Source organism: Amphiura filiformis, chromosome 16 (assembly GCF_039555335.1).
Source record: "Amphiura filiformis chromosome 16, Afil_fr2py, whole genome shotgun sequence".
In the NCBI taxonomy this organism is placed as follows: Eukaryota; Metazoa; Echinodermata; class Ophiuroidea; order Amphilepidida; family Amphiuridae; genus Amphiura; species Amphiura filiformis.
The window spans coordinates 34,620,529-34,640,310 of NC_092643.1; the positions used below are offsets into that span (position 1 = coordinate 34,620,529).

At 36.4% G+C, this 19,782-nt stretch overlaps 2 protein-coding genes across 2 annotated transcripts in view; both read left to right on the forward strand.

Moving 5' to 3' along the window:
- The window catches only part of LOC140172591 (uncharacterized), a 211,140-nt gene that overhangs the window by 179,010 nt on the left and 12,348 nt on the right, over positions 1 to 19,782 (forward strand). Inside the window, exons 63-64 of the mRNA XM_072195731.1 lie at positions 571 to 822; positions 1,438 to 1,689. Coding sequence (XP_072051832.1) covers positions 571 to 822; positions 1,438 to 1,689 — 504 coding nt within the window. The remainder of the gene's footprint in view (positions 1 to 570; positions 823 to 1,437; positions 1,690 to 19,782) is intronic.
- LOC140136391 (hyalin-like) lies at positions 5,257 to 8,477 on the forward strand. The gene is made up of 4 exons (XM_072158116.1): positions 5,257 to 5,548; positions 5,969 to 6,220; positions 7,289 to 7,540; positions 8,200 to 8,477. Exons 1-4 carry the CDS (start codon positions 5,374 to 5,376, stop codon positions 8,475 to 8,477), a joined length of 957 nt encoding a protein of 318 aa, XP_072014217.1. The 5' UTR covers positions 5,257 to 5,373.

The following is a 19,782-nucleotide window of genomic DNA, read 5'->3' on the forward strand; positions in this document are numbered from 1 at the left end:
CCAGCAAATAAAAAGATAAAGCGATCATAGCATATGATTCAAAATGTCTATTCCTTTTGTCTTTTATTTATTTTGCTGTAATCTTATCGGTGCCAATACTTCAGATTTCATAAAGATATGAATATCACTGTAAACAAATCTAAATACTTTACAAAGAGTATCGCAGCCATTACAAACTTGCCTATTTCTGCAGAACAATTAATCATATTCACAATATTGTAACATAGGGGGACAGGTGGTTTATGTACGTGCACTTTGATACCCCCATTCACCCAATTTCTGAAAAATGGTATAAGGCTTCATTTCTTTATCTTTAACTTTGGTGGCTGGTCTGAAATCGGTCTATAACTAGCTCGACCTATATTCCTTTCAAGTCTTAAGTACTGTAGAATGAACTTTTCACAAATATCTTGTTACTTTCCCAAGTCAAGTCTTGGCTTGTTCTCTGTCACTTCTGGGCATCGCTACTAGCATCAGCAGGAGCTCACAAAATGCATACGCAAATATTAGTTGGCAACAATACTTTCTTAATTGAGTCATTAAAGAATTATTTGTTAAAACATATTACAGTGACAGCAGTAGACTCCATGCCACCTGTAATTACCAACTGTCCTCAAACAACCACACAAACTGTACCACTTGGAACATCCTTTGCAAGTGTTACATGGACAGAGCCAACAGCCACTGACAACTCAGGTATTGCACCTGTCAGGTTTGGATCACATCAACCAGGAGAGAGTTTCCCAGTTGGCACCAGTCAGGTCACATATATATTTACTGACCAAGCTGGAAATGATGCTATCTGCTCATTTTCTGTTGTTGGTAATTATGATTTTTGATGTTCAAAGCTGCATCTCTTCTGTCAAATCTTGCAGGGATTAAAATCTGATGGAATTGATACACTACCTGATTACTATCATATTATTGCACCATCCTTTCAGAGCTTGCACAAAGAGAACACAAAATCTTATCGGCGCCAACACTTCAGATTTCTTAAAAAAGATATGAATATCCCCGGGTGAATATCGCTGTAAACGAATCTAAATACTTCACAAAAAGTAATACTGCCATTACAAAGTTGCCTATAGCTGCAGAACTATTAATCACATTCACAATATTGTAACATAGAAGGACAGGTAGTTTATGTACGTGCATTTTGATACCCTTCATTTCTTTATCTTTACCTTTGGTGACTGGTTTGAAATCTGTCTATAACTAACTCGACTTATGTTCCTTTCAAGTCTTAACTACTGTAGAATGAACTTTTTACAACTGTCTTGTTACTTTCCCAAGTTAAGTCTTAGCTTATTCTCTGTCACTTCTTGGTATCGCTACTAGCATCAGCAGGAGCTCGCAAAAGGCATACACAAATATTAGTTTGCAACAATACTTTCTTAACTGATTCATTGATGAATAATTTGTTCAAACATGTTACAGTGACAGCAGTAGACTCCATGCCACCCGTTATTACCAACTGTCCTCAAACAACCACACAAACTGTACCACTTGGAACATCCTTTGCAAGTGTTACATGGACAGAGCCTACAGCCACTGACAACTCAGGTATTGCACCTGTCAGAGTTGCATCACATCAACCAGGAGAGAGTTTCCCAGTTGGCACCAGTCAGGTCACATATATATTTACTGACCAAGCTGGAAATGATGCTATCTGCTCATTTTCTGTTGTTGGTAATTATTATTTTTGATGTTCAAAGCTGCATCTCTTCTGCAAATCTTGCAAGGATAAAAAAAATCTGATGGAATTGGTATACTACCTGATCACTATCAAATTATTCAACCATCCTTTCAAAGCTTGCACAAAGAGAACATAACGTAGTCATCTAGAACCAGCAAATAAAAAGTTCAATCAATCATAGCATATATTCAAAATGTCTATTCATTTTGTGTATTATTTTTTTCTCTGCAATCTTATCAGCACCAACATGTCCGATTTCTTAAAGATTTGAATATCACTGTAAACGAATCTAAATACTTCACAAAGAGTATCACAGCCATTACAAAATTGCCTATAACTGCAGAACTACTAATCATATTCACAATATTGTAACAATGGGGGACAGGTGGTTTATGTACGTGCTCTTTGATACCCCCATTCACCCAATTTCTGAAAAATGGTATAAGGCTTCATTTCTTTATCTTTAACTTTGATGGCTGGTCTGAAATTGGTCTATAACTAGCTCAACCTATATTCCTTTCAAGTCTTAACTACTGTAGAATAAACTTTTCACAAATATCTTGTTACTTTCCCAAGTTAAGTCTTAGCTTGTTCTCTGTCATTTCTGGGCATCGCTACTAGTATTAGCAGGAACTCAAAGAAAGCATACAAAAATATTAGTTTGCAACAATACTTTCTTAATTGAGTCATTGAAGAATTATTTGTTAAAATATATTACAGTGACAGCAGTAGACTCCATGCCACCTGTAATTACCAACTGTCCTCAAACAACCACACAAACTGTACCACTTGGAACATCCTTTGCAAGTGTTACATGGACAGAGCCTACAGCCACTGACAACTCGGGTATTGCACCCGTTAGGGTTGGATCACATCAACCAGGAGAGAGTTTCCCAGTTGGCACCAGCCAGGTCACATATATATTTACTGACCAAGCTGGAAATGATGCTATCTGCTCTTTTTCTGTTGTTGGTAATTATGATTTTTGATGTTCAAAGCTGCATCTCTTCTGTCAAACCTTGCAGGGATAAAAACAATCTGATGGAGTTGGTATACTACCTGATCACTATCAAATTATTGCACCATCCTTTCATAGCTTGCACAAAGAGAACATAATGTAGTCATCTAGAACCAGCAAATAAAAAGTTCAATCAATCATAGCATATATTCAAAATGTCTATTATTTTTTTCTCTGCAATCTGATCAGCGCCAACACTTCAGATTTCTTAAAGATATGACTATCACTGTAAACGAATTTAAAGATTCACAAAAAGTAATGCAGCCATTACAAAATCACCTTTAGCTGCAGAACTATTTTAACACAGAAGGGCAGGTGGTTTATGTACATGCATTTTGATACCCCATTCACCCAATTTCACTTAATATTAACATCATAGCAGTATTTTTGAAGAAAACCCTGAATTTATATAAAAGCAAAGATAGTGGTGGGTTTTACATGCTACAATACCTGCCTTTAATCACCATCAATTGGTATAAATGCAATTTTAAAAATACTGCTATGTTGTTAATAATGAACGGAATTGGGTGAATGAGGTATCAAAATGCGTGTATATAAACCACCCTTCTATGTTAAAATATTATGAATGCGATTAATAGTTCTGAAGCTGTAGGCAAATTTGAAACGGCTATGTTAATTTTTGTGAAGACTTTATGTGGAATTCTTGGTCACAAAGGTAACTTCTCTGTATATTCTGTCTTTTGATGCGAATACTTTATTTCTTCTTGATCGCATTCTAGCAACCAAAATACTTCGCCTACAGTCAATTACTCTGAATTAAATTTATAACAATGGAATGTTTCAAAACCTTGGAATGCCATCTTTTCAAACATTTGTAGAAAATGTAGTGGTATATCTTGTTATGAACTATTTGCTTATAAAGGTTCCTGCGACATTTCATTGCATCTTAAACTAATATTATGATACTGCTAGCATTCTGGATAACGCAGCTATAGGCTACATTATTATAACACCTTTATTATTGTCTTAAGATTTGGTTTAGATTTGTCAACATAGTTGATGTATATTGTCTCATCTTTTTTTCAGGTACATTAGAAATGGGATACTAAGGACATGCTCATCAACACCAATTGATTTGTATTAATTTGTTTGTACCTTTGTTCTTCAGGTGGATAAAATATCTCTTACAAAGTGAAAAAGTGTTTTTCCTGAAAGGTTTACAAAAATGGTTTAGATTTAGGTTTCATTTTCACCAGTTTCAGATCTTTTTTCACCTTGGTCATTCTTATTCAGTTCTGGATGAGATGGAAGCTGATATGACTCCTCCAGTGATAACCAATTGCCCTGAATCAACTAGTTACACTGTACCACTTGGAACAGCCTCCCATATGGTAACATGGTCTGAACCAATGGCAACCGATGATTCTGGTGTGCCACCGCAGAGGTTCCAGACTCACATGCCTGGACAGGGTTTTCCTGTAGGAACGACATTTGTTATCTATATGTTTAGGGATGAGGCTGGAAATGAGGCTAGATGCTCATTTGATGTTACTGGTAACTATGACAACTATGGATGCCTGGTTGTGGAGATGTAGCTAGAGTACATGTAGTAATGATGTTATTTATGTAGGTTCTACTGGTTTGTTGATAGCACTTTTACTTGTTGCAAATGCTAATTGATTAGTCGAAATTTTGATACAAATTTCAAATGCTTGTTTCTGCATTTTTAAAATTGAAAATTATAATAAGAAAGTGGCTGATCAATAATTAGATGGAATAGGTTATTCCAGTTGAAATCCATACACCCCCTATGGCAGACATGACCTTAATTGCCCACACAGGGGGGCAGATTTCAAATGGAATCACTCTTTCCGGAACCCCAGTTGAATTCACACTCTCTCTGTGTGGAAGATTAAGGTCATGGCTTCCATAGGGTTGTATAGATTTCAACTGAAATAGTCCAATGTGGCTGTACATAGTGAGAATATTATTATGTGGCTAGTTAGGATTAAGTTTCACTTTCATCTTTAGATGGAGAATTGAATACCTGAGTGGAAGAAGGGCCCAACTCCATCAACACTTTTTTTGAGATATTAACAAAAAACACAATATTTGGAATAGTTTTAAGAGACAGACTGTTTTCATCTTGAGGGGACCTTTAGTACTGGTAAATGAAGATACATTATAACATACATGTGAAATGATATATGTTGCAATGGCAACGGCACAGGTCTTTTAAAATATGATCAACTCATTTTTGTAAAATGGAGTTGGGCCCTTCTTCCACTCAGGTATTCAATTGTCAGAAGATGATTCCTTAATAATGTCATTACTAGGTTCTATTGCAACAAATGCTCTGTAAAGCCAAAATAGTTGCATGACATGCTGTGGTAGCTGTAGCATCATCTGATATAAAACACATCAGGGCCTAGATTTTGTGCCAGTTTGCGAGAATCAAAAACCATCCGAGGCGCTTCACTTACTGCATGATTCAATGAAAGAAATTGATTCTCGCAACAAATGTTACAAGAATCATTACGAGAATCGATTCAGTGATTCTCGACAAATCTGAGGCCCTGCACATAAGCCAACTAGATGTCTTTCATCTATTTCTACAGTGATTACAGAATCTGACACAATCCCACCTGTCGTCATAAACTGCCCCGACTCATCTACACATAACGTACCCATTGGATCTATGAATAGACGCTGTACCTGGATTGAACCCACAGCTATGGATGAATCGGGCATGGTACCTGCTGTCGTCCAATCTCATCAACCTGGAGACATGTTCCAATTAGGAACTACTAATATTGTCTATACCTTTACCGACCAATCTTCTAATGAAGCTATGTGCTCATTTGCTATCACTGGTAAATCCATGAAGCTTTTCAATTGTATCTACTAATGAAATGATATGCAGAGAAATATTTGTTGGTAAAGTCATGTCAGGAATATGACCTCTTATATGATGATCATAAACAATCTTGATTTCAATTTCAAAATTTGTTATTCAAGTGAATGGAATTCATGTAGTCTAGTTTTTATTTTGAATTTTTAAACTGATATGAACAGTTTGCTTTGGTATATTAAAAAGTTCATTATTTTATCTAGATCTTTAAAAAAGAATATAATGGACAAGGGAACAAATCTGCCTTATTAAGTACTTTTCGTTACTAAAACAATCAATCAGACTTTGGAAGAAACTTTGGTGAAAACATTTTGAAAATTTAATTCTCATAAATTTATTCTCAATTCCTTTCTTCATTATTTGATGTGTTTATCCTCCTCAGTTGTTGAAGTGGATACCACAGAACCCATGGTAACATATTGCCCCCAGTCATCCACATATACTGTACCACTAGGTACCTCATCTAGAGTAGTAACCTGGCTGGAACCTACAGCATCGGATAACTCTAGGGTGTCACCAATGGTGATGCAATCTCATCAGTCTGGAGAAAGCTTTAATATCGGTCCCACTGATGTCATGTATTTGTTCATTGATGAAGCTGGAAATCAGGCCACTTGTTCATTTGTCATTATGGGTAATTATTGTGACTTGATTATGTGTTAAATTGCATCCACTAGTGATGAAAAGTGATGTGTATGACAATTTGATGTATTGGCATGAAGACAGCGTATATCTTGTGTTGTAGATTGTGATATAATAGGGGTGTCTATAACCAGCTGTGAATATATAGGTTTTTCAAATACATTTTGGTAGGTAGATTGGTTTTGTTGTATTGCTGTTCCTGATAGATAAAGATTGTCTTTGATAACTGAAGTTTAAAACAAGATTGTTTTGCATGACATTTTTAGCTTGTGTTAATTATAAACATCAATATTTGTCAGCATGACATTTTCAGCATAGATCTGTTATGTTTTCTTGTGGTTTACATAGTTTGTGTCGAGAAGGCTTTTGTGTCAAAAACTTGTGATTGACTAACTAGCTTCTGTTCGACTCTTGGATCATGTATACTACTCTAGACTAATGAAGTGTAACAGTTTAGTATGCATTTAGTTGTACACTACTAATAGGTCATGAACATAAGATGAACTAATTGTTCTGAAAAACTGCTTTGAAATCACTGAAAAATACCAATTTTAATAGAATCAAACGTGCATTTTAGAGATTGATGGTTTGCAATTTTATATTTTTCTGATTAATTGACATTTTGTCTGAAATATAACCAAAATTTATCTGCATGGCAACTGTTTTGAGTATGTTTTCTCCCTGCCCAGTGTAACTTCCAGTCTGGAGTACACACTGCCATTTTAAGGTACTTATGATTCAGTGCATAAAAACAAGAACATTTTCAGGTCAACTTAGGTTTACTTTTTATTTGTACTTAGGAATCATCTAGTTTCATTTGGTCTTGTTGGCCTTCAACTGTAAGAGTTCTGAATATAAGAAAATGAGTAATTTTCCAATGAAAACTGTAATAGATACTTCAATTAGCAGTGTTTAACCTTCGAGTCCATGCATGCCCTTCTAGATTGTTAGAAGCAGTTTTGTGCGTCTTCTAATCTGTGTTCCATTAGATGCAAACATAACTTGTTAAAATACCAAATCCATTTTCATGAAACCATTCACATTTTGATTATGCATACAGTGATAGAAATTGATAATGTGGCTCCAGAGATAATTGGTTGTGAGCAGTCAGCATCTTACACAGTATCTGTGGGCACTATGTCTCTAGTAGTCACCTGGACAGAACCTACAGCTACTGATAACTCTGGCATGACACCTACTGTCACCCAATCCCATCAACCTGGTGATAGCTTCCCTGTTGGGATGACACAAGTTACTTACACATTTACGGACCAAGCTGGAAATGATGCAACATGCACATTTGCTATAATCAGTATTTCATGATTATTTTAATTGATTCCTTATTAGTTAGCTGATTTATGTTCTTGATATATTAATTTTGGGATCAAGAACAAATTGCATTTTGTTCAAACTTGAAATATTTAGATTTTAACGATATTGTGGGAGGTATCTTCAATGGATTTTTATGGACAGTGACATATCAACACCACATTTAGGAAACACATTGTTTTTTTTTTTTAAATCTGCCTGGGGGGTACTCAAGTTTGATTTTGGTAGGGGTGTGCTGCTGAGAATTTGAAAGTGAACCCATAAATATAGTAAATTTTCAAGAAATTTGGACCCATTGATATACCAAAATTCAAAAATTCTGGCCAAATTTAACCCATATTGTCTTAGTTTTTACAAAATGTCCCCATTTTTTTTGGACAATTTCGAAATTTTGGCTAGATTGAGGCAAAATTGGGCTCTTTTTTGAGAAATTGTGAATTTTTTTTGAAAAATGGACCCATTCATATATCAAAATTGGCTTAGAAAAAGGGGTCATTGCATTGATATACCAAAAGGCCAAAAATTCTACCCATATTTGCAGCACGTCCCCGTATGGTCATTTGTACCCCTGCTGGGTAAATTTGGCGGATATTATGTTGGCCATTACTACATAGTGTACATTTCATTGTTTTTACTTAACAGTACAAGCAATTGATAACATATCACCCATTATCAGCAATTGCCCACAATCAACATCATACACAGTTCCACTTGGAACAACTTCAAGGGTGGCATCCTGGACAGCACCATCTGCAACGGACAATAATGGTGGTGAGGTCACTGTCACTATGTCACACCAGCCTGGACAAAGCTTTCCACTTGGTACAACAGAAGTCACCTATACTTTCACAGATGAAGTGGGCAACTCTAATACTTGTGCATTTATTATCATGGGTAGGAGCAATTCAACTTTATGTTAGTGATGTTGAAATGTCTGCGGTGAAGTCAACTTTTAGGTAGATGGTTTTGCTAGATTAGTGGATATACTATGAAAGGTTGTCAGTGTAGAAGCTTAGATGAATGGAATGGTCTGTGTAGCAATATCAACTCATTGTTATAGCAATATTATATTATGGCAGAATATTCAAATGCATGTTAACTTGAGTGAAAGGACAATATGATTATGTTCATTGTAGGCCTGTATTCTGCATTATTAACAATGTATGATGTCAGATACTGCTTGTTTATAGAAAGAGTTTGTCAACGTGACCCCACGTTTTAATGGTTTAAAAGCCACAGTGCATGATAATAATTTCTTCTTCAAACCTCTGTTTGCATCCTTTTTTAGTAGGATGGAGGCGTAGTCTTTTCCAGCATCTGTGAATTGATTGTGATTAACAAACTGTCTGTTTGCTGCATGTATATGGAGTCTAGCTAGCTTTTATTGAAACAAACAATAACACAGAATTGGTTCTTTCATGCTTACCACTGAAGTCGCTGCAACTGACATCACGCCACCAGTTTTAACAAACTGTCCTGCTTCTGCAAGGTATGAGGTACAGTTTGGAACAAGGTTTTATGTTGCCACATGGACTGAACCAACAGGGACTGACAACAGCGCCACCACACCAACAAGTTTTCGCACACACAATCCTGGAGATGCCTTTGCTGTTGGGGTCACTCAAGTTTCCTACATATTTCTTGATATGGCAGGGAATGAAGCTGTCTGCTCATTTACTATCACTGGTAAAGAAACTACAACCTGTTTGTTTTTGTTAGTTGTTTTTTAACAATAATTTTCCTTAAATTCCTTTCAAGGATTAACCCTAACCGTACCAAACATCAAAAAACCACACTTCACAAAGCATATGCACGGGCAGGTATCCCACATGATGCGATTGTGTCATCTTGTGGACTGTGGGATGGTCACGGAAAGCTTGGCCGGCAAAGCCCTTTTGGCAAGGTAGGCCCGTGCACGTGACTGGCACCTGAGGGGTTGGTGGTTCAAAACCACACCTTCTTTCCTTCCCCCTTGCCAAAAAGCAGCTAGGGCGTTAGGGTTAAGCCAAGGAAAGTGAACTAAACTAGTTAGAAATGATGCTAACAACATTGATTAGAAAGGGTATGATAACTTTTGTCAGGCTGAATAGTGTATTCTATGAATGGCATCGTTAGTGAAAGACACAATTGTTTTCTTGTCATTCTGTAATCAGTTGAAGTCCAGGAAGATACCATGATACCAGTAATAAGTAGATGTCCTCAATCAGCTCAATACACAGTGCCACAGGGCTCATCATCAAGAATTGTAACGTGGACAGAACCTGCTGCTGTTGATAACTCTGGTATAACACCGACAATCATGCAATCCCATCAACCTGGTGATAGCTTCCCTGTTGGGCTGACACAGGTTACCTACACATTCACTGATATGGCAGGAAATGAGGCTATATGTTCTTTTGCAATAATGGGTAATATGAATCTTGAATATGCAGGCATGCTGTTTATCTTGTTGGAATATAATAGAATATGATATTTTGAGCGTTATATTAGGAGCAGTCATCTGTTTCATACATTTTTACTTAGAGTTAGATTTAGATACTGTCAGTGCAGATTATAGACAAAATATGTTTGTCAAATTAGAGTACATAGTTTTAGGTTTAAAGTTCTTTTGTAATTGATATCATCTCATGTGTATCGGCAAGAAACCAAAACTTATTGGAAGAGATTGTATGTCTAATTTTTTAATTGTTAGTGTGTTACTAATGCCTGGAATTCTGCAATCATTAGTTTGTCTACTGTTGTTTGAATGATTTATGTAGCTGTTACTGTCAGTTGTTGCATGAAATTTGAATAGCCGCTCAAATTCTGATTCGATTTTGCTATGATAGTTTTGGAGTTACTTACACTTTCATAGATATGGCAGGGAATGAAGCTATTTGTTCATTTTCCATTACAGGTATTTCAGATTTATGCTTTGATGTATTTTGTTAAGAAAGTCTTGTCTACATTATGGAACTGGATTATGGATACTTTATTGTTATCCATGTTATCAACTGCAATTTTGTATTGATACTTACTGAAGTTACTGTGTTTGTCCTCAGTTACTGATGGAGCTGATACCACAGCACCTGATATTACCAACTGCCCTGACCCAGCTACATACATGGTACCCCAGGGTACTCAGTCTGTGCCTGTTACTTGGATAGCACCCACTGCTACTGATAACTCTGGCATGACACCTACTATTACCCGATCTCATGAACCTGGTGATAGCTTTCCTATTGGCACTACACAAGTCACTTACACATTCACTGATATGGCAGGCAATGAAGCCACATGTTCGTTTGCTATTACAGGTAGTTTATTTGTTTGCATGCAGTGGTCTGTTGATTTAAAAAGTGCATGGGTCCAAATTAAATGTGATGAATGTTCATTTAGGAGTTTGATAAGTTAATATTTAACTGTGGCATTGCTCAATAGTGTGTGTTACTAATTTATCTATATTATTGAAAAATATAATTGAACGACTTCAATTATTTGGCCATCAGTTACTGAAGGAGCTGATACCATAGCACCTGATATTACCAACTGCCCTGACCCAGCTACATACATGGTACCTCTGGGGACTCAGTCTGTGCCTGTTACTTGGATAGCGCCCACTGCTACTGATAATTCTGGCATGACACCTACTATTACCCGATCTCATGAACCTGGTGATAGCTTCCCTGTTGGCACTACACAAGTCACTTACACATTCACTGATATGGCAGGGAATGAAGCTACATGCTCGTTTGCTATTACAGGTAGTTTATTTGTTTGCACGCTGTGGTCTGTTGATTTGAAAAGTATGTCCAAATTAATTGTGATGTATGTTCATTTAGGAGTTTGATAGATAAGTTGATATGTACCTGTAGCATTACGCAACATTGTGATACTAGTTTCTGTATATTGTTGAGAGTTATGATTGAGGGATTCTGATTATTTGGCCCTTAGTTACTGAAGGAGCTGATACCACAGCACCTGTCGTCACCTTCTGTACTGAATCTGCAACTTACCAAGTACCACCTGGGACAGAATCTATGGAAGTTTCCTGGAGAGAGCCAACAGCCACAGATGACAGTGGTGTGATTCCTGAAGCGTTTAAGACACATAGACCAGGGGATATATTACCTCTTGGTGATACACATGTCCAATATGTGTTCTTGGATGCTGCTGGAAATCGAGCCACATGCTCATTTACCATTACTGGTAATAAACCTTTGTTTATGCTTCTACCTGCATGGATTAAGGTTGGCATGATTGGTGGTGTTTCATCATGGGAGTTGCACTTTTTTTCTTGGATAGAGATGAGAACCAAACCTTTACCAGTACTACTTATTAACATTGTTTTGATGTTATTTCATTGCATGAATAAACTGCATGATTTGAATTTTTCATGAGAAATATTCCTGGATATTGGTTTCTTGGTTCCAGCTTTTACAGTTGCAGGTAGTCATGTGATAGTTTAGATGTCAAGCATGATGGAAATAACATGTTTTTTAATTTATTGAAGTGTTAAGAACACATGTTTTTTTGTATTGCTATAGTTCAAGCTGGCACTGATTCAATTGTCCCAGTTATAATTGGATGCCCACAATCTATGGAATACACTATACCTTCAGGCATGACATCTCGTGATTGTAACATGGACAGAACCTACAGCTACTGATAACTCTGGCATGACACCTACTGTCACCCAATCCCATCAATCTGGTGATAGCTTTCCTATTGGGATGACACAAGTCACTTAAGCGCGCTTCAGACTCCATATTGTACGTACAATATTGTATGTACAATACTTTTCGTGACGTCAAAAAGTATTACACGTGCAATAAATAGTATGTACCGGAAAATATATATTGTGCTACAATCATTGGTTGCTTAATTGATACGTAGTTGCCAAATTTCTAAGAGTGGTAAATTTAGTGAGTGTTCGTGCACGGAATGATGAACATCTTTTCATGTCTTTTTGTATTCAACTGTACTTAATATTAAAAGGCCTATTTAAAAATATTAAAATGGCACATTCAGTTCTTATTTATTTATTTATTTATAGATTTATTTATTTAGGCCTATTTGTTTATTTATTTATTTGTTTATTTATTTATTTATTGATTGATTGATTGATTACTGATTGATTAATTGATTTAGCGATTCATTTATACCGACATTTAGTCATATATTGATTTAGTCAGTTTCTTAAGTATTATTTGTAGGCCTATGTATTTATTCTGGTTTTGATTTGATTGATACTGATATTTTCATTGTTTTTTAAAGTTTTGGCATATAACATTATACATTATAACACGTTGTGTTATGAATTTGCAACAGCTTTTTACATGTTGATATCGTTGAGGCAAGTTATGATGGTGTATGTTATAGACCTACTTATGATCATCCCAATACATCCATAAACGTGTTAATGTGAAACGAGATTACTTGAAATATATATTTCAGAGTTGAAAGAGTTTCAAATATCTGAACATAATTCTGAAATATGTCTCTCTGATTGGTTGATGGTCAAGAGGATTACGGCATCCTCAAAGCCTCTTGCTGTAATTCTCTAATCGATATCTATTATAGGACCGATCTTCTGAAATCCATACAACAGTGTCAAATGAAATAGTCTCGAATCATAATTTGTGCACGATACAACGTTGATACGTCAGATTTCGGAATTTTATTAAAAATAGGCATAAATCACACAGTTTTGGCATATAACATTATACATTATAACACGTTGTGTTATGAATTTGCAACAGCTTTTTACATGTTGATATCGTTGAGGCAAGTTATGATGGTGTATGTTATAGACCTACTTATGATCATCCCAATACATCCATAAACGTGTTAATGTGAAACGAGATTACTTGAAATATATATTTCAGAGTTGAAAGAGTTTCAAATATACTGAACATAATTCTGAAATATGTCTCTCTGATTGGTTGATGGTCAAGAGGATTACGGCATCCTCAAAGCCTCTTGCTGTAATTCTCTAATCGATATCTATTATAGGACCGATCTTTCTGAAATCCATACAACAGTGTCAAATGAAATAGTCTCGAATCATAATTTGTGCACGATACAACGTTGATACGTCCAGATTTCGGAATTTTAAAAAAAAAAGGCATAAATCACATTGAACAGGTTGAATGCTGGCAAAAGTAGATAAAATAACTATGGGTTGAATTTACATTAATCAGTGTCCTGGGGCCAGGATAACATTTAGGACTCCTTCAATTCTAAAACAATACTTCGCCAAATGTCCTTGCTTTCATTTTCTCATTTAATTTGTTTTAATTTTAATTAATTTCTTTATCCACTGGCTCTCTGATAAATCCGGTATTGCCAAATATTTCTTGTCCATTACCCGTGTTAATCTATTTATTTATTAAAATGAACCATCTATTAAATTCCTATAATACAATGTATAGGCCTAGTGTATTTGATAACAAATTTGTTTTTATTTTTGATTGGAATTTGGGTTCCATTACACGATTTCATAATAAGATATGTTTGGGCATGGCGGAATTAGTATATGATTAAAATAGACATACTCTTAGGCCCCTTTTTTAATTTTTGTAGGCCTACATTATTGATATCAATATTTATGTACAAAATGCAAAAGAATGTATATATTTGATTGTTTTGTAAACATTAAATTTGATGTTTACTCATAATTATGTCTGGAAAGTCAGGGAAAAACTAAGGAGTATCGGTATTTAGTTTCCTGGGAAAGTGGATCAGATGAGCAGTGAGTAAAAACATTTGCCCTAAATCTTTATTTGATTTTTATTGTTTTATGAATTTATTAGGGCTACTGGTAAAGTGCAGAAAAAACCTCTAAACGCACTCTAGGATTTTTCATCAGCAGCAGTAGAAATTTCTCTTGCATAGATTTTCTGGTGACCTCGCTTGGATTTAGCAAACAATGAACCGTCAGGGTTATAGCGCGTTATTTAATCTGATTCAACTCGTCGTGGCACGTATATTTATTGCACGTGTAATACTTTTTGATCGTCACGAAAAGTATTGTACATACAATATTGTACGTATAATCGGAGTCTGAAGCTAGCCTTACACATTCAGTGATATGGCAGGGAATGAAGCCACATGCTCATTTTCTATGACAGGTACTTTATTTGTTTGCATGCCATGGTCTGTTGATTTGAAAAGTGGGTCCAAATTAAAGGTGATAAATGTTCATTTAGGAGTTTTTATAGATAAGCTGATTGCTCAATAGCATACTAATAATGTCTCTATAGTATTGAGAAATATAATTGAACAATTATTTGGCCATCAGTTACTGAAGGAGCTGATACTACAACACCTGATATTACCAACTGCCCTGACCCAGTTACATACATGGTACCCCAGGGGACTCAGTCTGTGCCTGTTACTTGGATAGCACCCACTGCTACTGATAATTCGGGCATGACACCTACTGTTACCCGATCCCATCAACCTGGTCATAGTTTTACTGTTGGCACTACACAAGTCACTTACACATTCAGTGATATGGCAGGGAATGAAGCCACATGCTCGTTTGCTATTACAGGTACTTTATTTGTTTGCATGCTGTGGCCTGTTGATTGGAAAAGTAGGTCCAAATGTAATGTGATGAATGGTCATTTAGGACTTTGTTAAATTAGTTAATATGGAACTGTAGCATTGCTCAATAACAGTCATGATACTAATTTCTCTATATAGTTGAAAAATATGCTTCAATGATTTCGATTTTTTGGCCATCAGTAACTGAAGGAGCTGATACCATAGCACCTGACATTACCAACTGCCCTGACCCAGCTACATACATGGTACCCCAGGGGACTCAGTCTGTGCCTGTTACTTGGATAGCACCCACTGCTACTGATAATTCTGGCATGACACCTACTATTACCCAATCCCATCAACCTGGTGATAGCTTCCCTGTTGGCACTACACAAGTCACTTACACATTCACTGATATGGCAGGGAATGAAGCCACATGCTTGTTTGCTATTACAGGTAGTTTATTTGTTTGCATGCTGTGGTCTGTTGATTTGAAAAAGTGGTTCCAAATGTAATGTGATGAGTCGTCATTTAATATATTTGATAAATTAGTTAATATTTAATTGCTCAATAGTGTGTTACTAATTTCTCTATGTTGGTGAAAAATATAATTGAACAATTTCAATTATTTGACCATCAGTTACTGAAGGAGCTGATACCACAGCACCTGATATTACCAACTGCCCTGACCCAGCTACATACATGGTACCACTGGGGACTCAGTCTGTGCCTGTTACTTGGATAGCACCCACTGCTACTGATAATTCTGGCATGACACCTACTATTACCCAATCTCATGAACCTGGTGATAGCTTTTCTGTTGGCACTACACAAGTCACTTACACATTCACTGATATGGCAGGGAACGAAGCCACATGCTCATTTGCTATTACAGGTAGTTTATTTGTTTGCATGCTGTGGTCTGTTGATTTGAAAAGTATGTCCAAATTAATTGTGATGAATGTTCATTTAGGAGTTTGATTGATAAGTTGATATGTACCTGTAGCATTGCTCATTGTGATGCTAGTTTCTGTATACTGCTGAGAGTTATAATTGAGCGATTCCGATTATTTGGCCCTTAGTTACTGAAGGAGCTGATACCACAGCACCTGTCATCACCTTCTGTACTGAATCAGCAACTTACCAAGTCCCACCTGGGGCAGAATCCTTGGAAGTTACCTGGAGAGAACCAACAGCCACAGATGACAGTGGTGTGATTCCTGAAGCGTTTAAGACACATAGACCAGGGGATACATTACCTCTTGGTGATACACATGTCCAATATGTGTTCTTGGATGCTGCTGGAAATCGAGCCACATGCTCATTTACCATTACTGGTAATAAACCTTTGTTTATGCTTCTACCTGCATGGATTAAGGTTGGCATGATTGGTGGTGTTTCATCATGGGAGTTGCACTTTTTTTCTTGGATAGAGATGAGAACCAAACCTTTACCAGTACTACTTATTAACATTGTTTTGATGTTATTTCATTGCATGAATAAACTGCATGATTTGAATTTTTCATGAGAAATATTCCTGGATATTGGTTTCTTGGTTCCAGCTTTTACAGTTGCAGGTAGTCATGTGATAGTTTAGATGTCAAGCATGATGGAAATAACATGTTTTTTAATTTATTGAAGTGTTAAGAACACATGTTTTTTTGTATTGCTATAGTTCAAGCTGGCACTGATTCAATTGTCCCAGTTATAATTGGATGCCCACAATCTATGGAATACACCATACCTTCAGGCCTGACATCTCGTATTGTAACATGGACAGAACCTACAGCTACTGATAACTCTGGCATGACACCTACTGTCACCCAATCCCATCAATCTGGTGATAGCTTTCCTATTGGGATGACACAAGTCACTTACACATTCAGTGATATGGCAGGGAATGAAGCCACATGCTCATTTTCTATGACAGGTACTTTATTTGTTTGCATGCTGTGGTCTGTTGATTTGAAAAGTGGGTCCAAATTAAAGGTGATAAATGTTCATTTAGGAGTTTTTATAGATAAGCTGATTGCTCAATAGCATACTAATAATGTCTCTATAGTATTGAGAAATATAATTGAACAATTTCAATTATTTGGCCATCAGTTACTGGAGGAGCTGATACTACAGCACCTGATATTACCAACTGCCCTGACCCAGCTACATACATGGTACCCCAGGGGACTCAGTCTGTGCCTGTTACTTGGATAGCACCCACTGCTACTGATAATTCGGGCATGACACCTACTGTTACCCGATCCCATCAACCTGGTCATAGCTTTACTGTTGGCACTACACAAGTCACTTACACATTCAGTGATATGGCAGGGAATGAAGCCACATGCTCATTTGCTATTACAGGTAGTTTTTTTGTTTGCATGCTGTGGCCTGTTGATTGGAAAAGTAGGTCCAAATGTAATGTGATGAATGGTCATTTAGGAATTTGATAAATTAGTTAATATGGAACTGTAGCATTGCTCAATAACATGATACTAATTTCTCTATATAGTTGAAAAATATACTTCAATGATTTCAATTTTTTGGCCATCAGTAACTGAAGGAGCTGATACCATAGCACCTGACATTATCAACTGCCCTGACCCAGCTACATACATGGTGCCTCAGGGGACTCAGTATGTGCCTGTTACTTGGATAGCACCTATGGCTACTGATAATTCTGGCATGACACCTACTATTAACCGATCCCATGAACCTGGTGATAGCTTTCCTATTGGGATGACACAAGTCACTTACACATTCACTGATAAGGCAGGGAATGAAGCCACATGCTCATTTGCTATTACAGGTAGTTTATTTGTTTGCATGCTGTGGTCTTTTGATTTGAAAAGTGGGTCCAAATGTAATGTGATGACTGATGAGTGGTTATTTAGGAATTTGATAAATTAGTTAATATTTAAGTGTAGCATTGTTTCAGTAGTGTGATACTAATTTCTCTACATAGTTGAAAAATGTAATTGAACAACTTCAATTATTTGGCCATCAGTTACTGAAGGAGCGGATACCACAGCACCTGTTATCACTAACTGCCCTGACCCAGCTACATACATGGTACCCCAGGGGACTCAGTCTGTGCCTGTTACTTGGATAGCACCCACTGCTACTGATAATTCTGGCATGACACCTACTATTACCCGATCTCATGAACCTGGTGATAGCTTTCCTATTGGCACTACACAAGTCACTTACACATTCACTGATATGGCAGGGAATGAAGCCACATGCTCGTTTGCTATTACAGGTAGTTTATTTGTTTGCATGCAGTGGTCTGTTGATTTAAAAAATTGGTCCAAATTAAATGTGATGAATGTTCATTTAGGAGTTTGATGAGTTAATATTTAACTGTGGCATTGCTCAATAGTGTGTTACTAATTTATCTATATTATTGAAAAATATAACTGAACGACTTCAATTATTTGGCCATCAGTTACTGAAGGAGCTGATACCATAGCACCTGATATTACCAACTGCCCTGACCCAGCTACATACATGGTACCCCAGGGGACACAGTCTGTGCCTGTTACCTGGATAGCACCCACTGCTACTGATAACTCTGGCATGACACCTGCTATTACCCGATCTCATGAACCTGGTCATAGCTTTACTGTTGGCACTACACAAGTCACATATACATTCACTGATATGGCAGGGAATGAAGCCACATGCTCATTTTCTATTACAGGTAGTTTCAATTGTGTTGGTTTTAAAAATAATTTGATTATGTTCACCTAGGAGCTTTTTAGATACTAAATATTAAATTATGATAATATTCAATGAGTAATATGCTAGTTTTAAATATCACTTTGAGATATTTAGCAAAATCAATCATATTTGTCTGCAGTTACTGAAGGGGGTGATTCCTTAGCACCAGTGATTACTGGTTGTCCTGACTCGGTGACATACCAAACACATGAAGTAGTCTGGCAGGAACCCACAGCCACTGACAACTCTGGCATTATGCCTACTGTTACCAAATCCCATCAGTCTGGTGATAGCTTCCCATTTGGGATAACTACAGTTACATACACATTCACTGATATGGCAGGAAATGAAGCTGTGTGCTTATTTACCATCACGGGTAATTCTGTTTTTAGCAAGCATTAGGAGATAGTGTACTTGAGTGTTAGTGAAGAGTTGATAGCCAGTGCACTACAGTTGCATGAACTGTGTTTTATATGGAAAATGTTCCTAAATGATTGTATTATATTTCCAGGTAGTATTTGTTTTTCTCAGCTGCAATAGTTTAGTATCAGAAGATGTTTTAATTTTGGCCATGAAGAATCAAATTGTCTCTGTGTTGCTCCTCATCTCTGATATTGTAATATTTTGTAGCAGAAATCATGTTAGTTTTGCAGGTTCTTGTTCTGTTCATTTTAAGAGAAGTAATTGTTGTTAATAATAATGATGTCTGACTGTTTGAATTGAATTGTTTAAATATTGTTTTAATAGGTTAAGAGAAATGCATGATTTCTTTATGTATACCGGTTTATTGTGTTTTGCATGACTTAATTGGACATTAAATGTGCTGTATATGATCACATCATTCTATTCTTCTTGTAGGATTGCCATCATGTATGGGAAAATAATATTTTTGAGTGTGCCTTTATGCCATATCATTGTGGAAATGTTATGTATTCTGGATTGCCTTTGTTATTGAAATAAACAAGTTTTATTAAT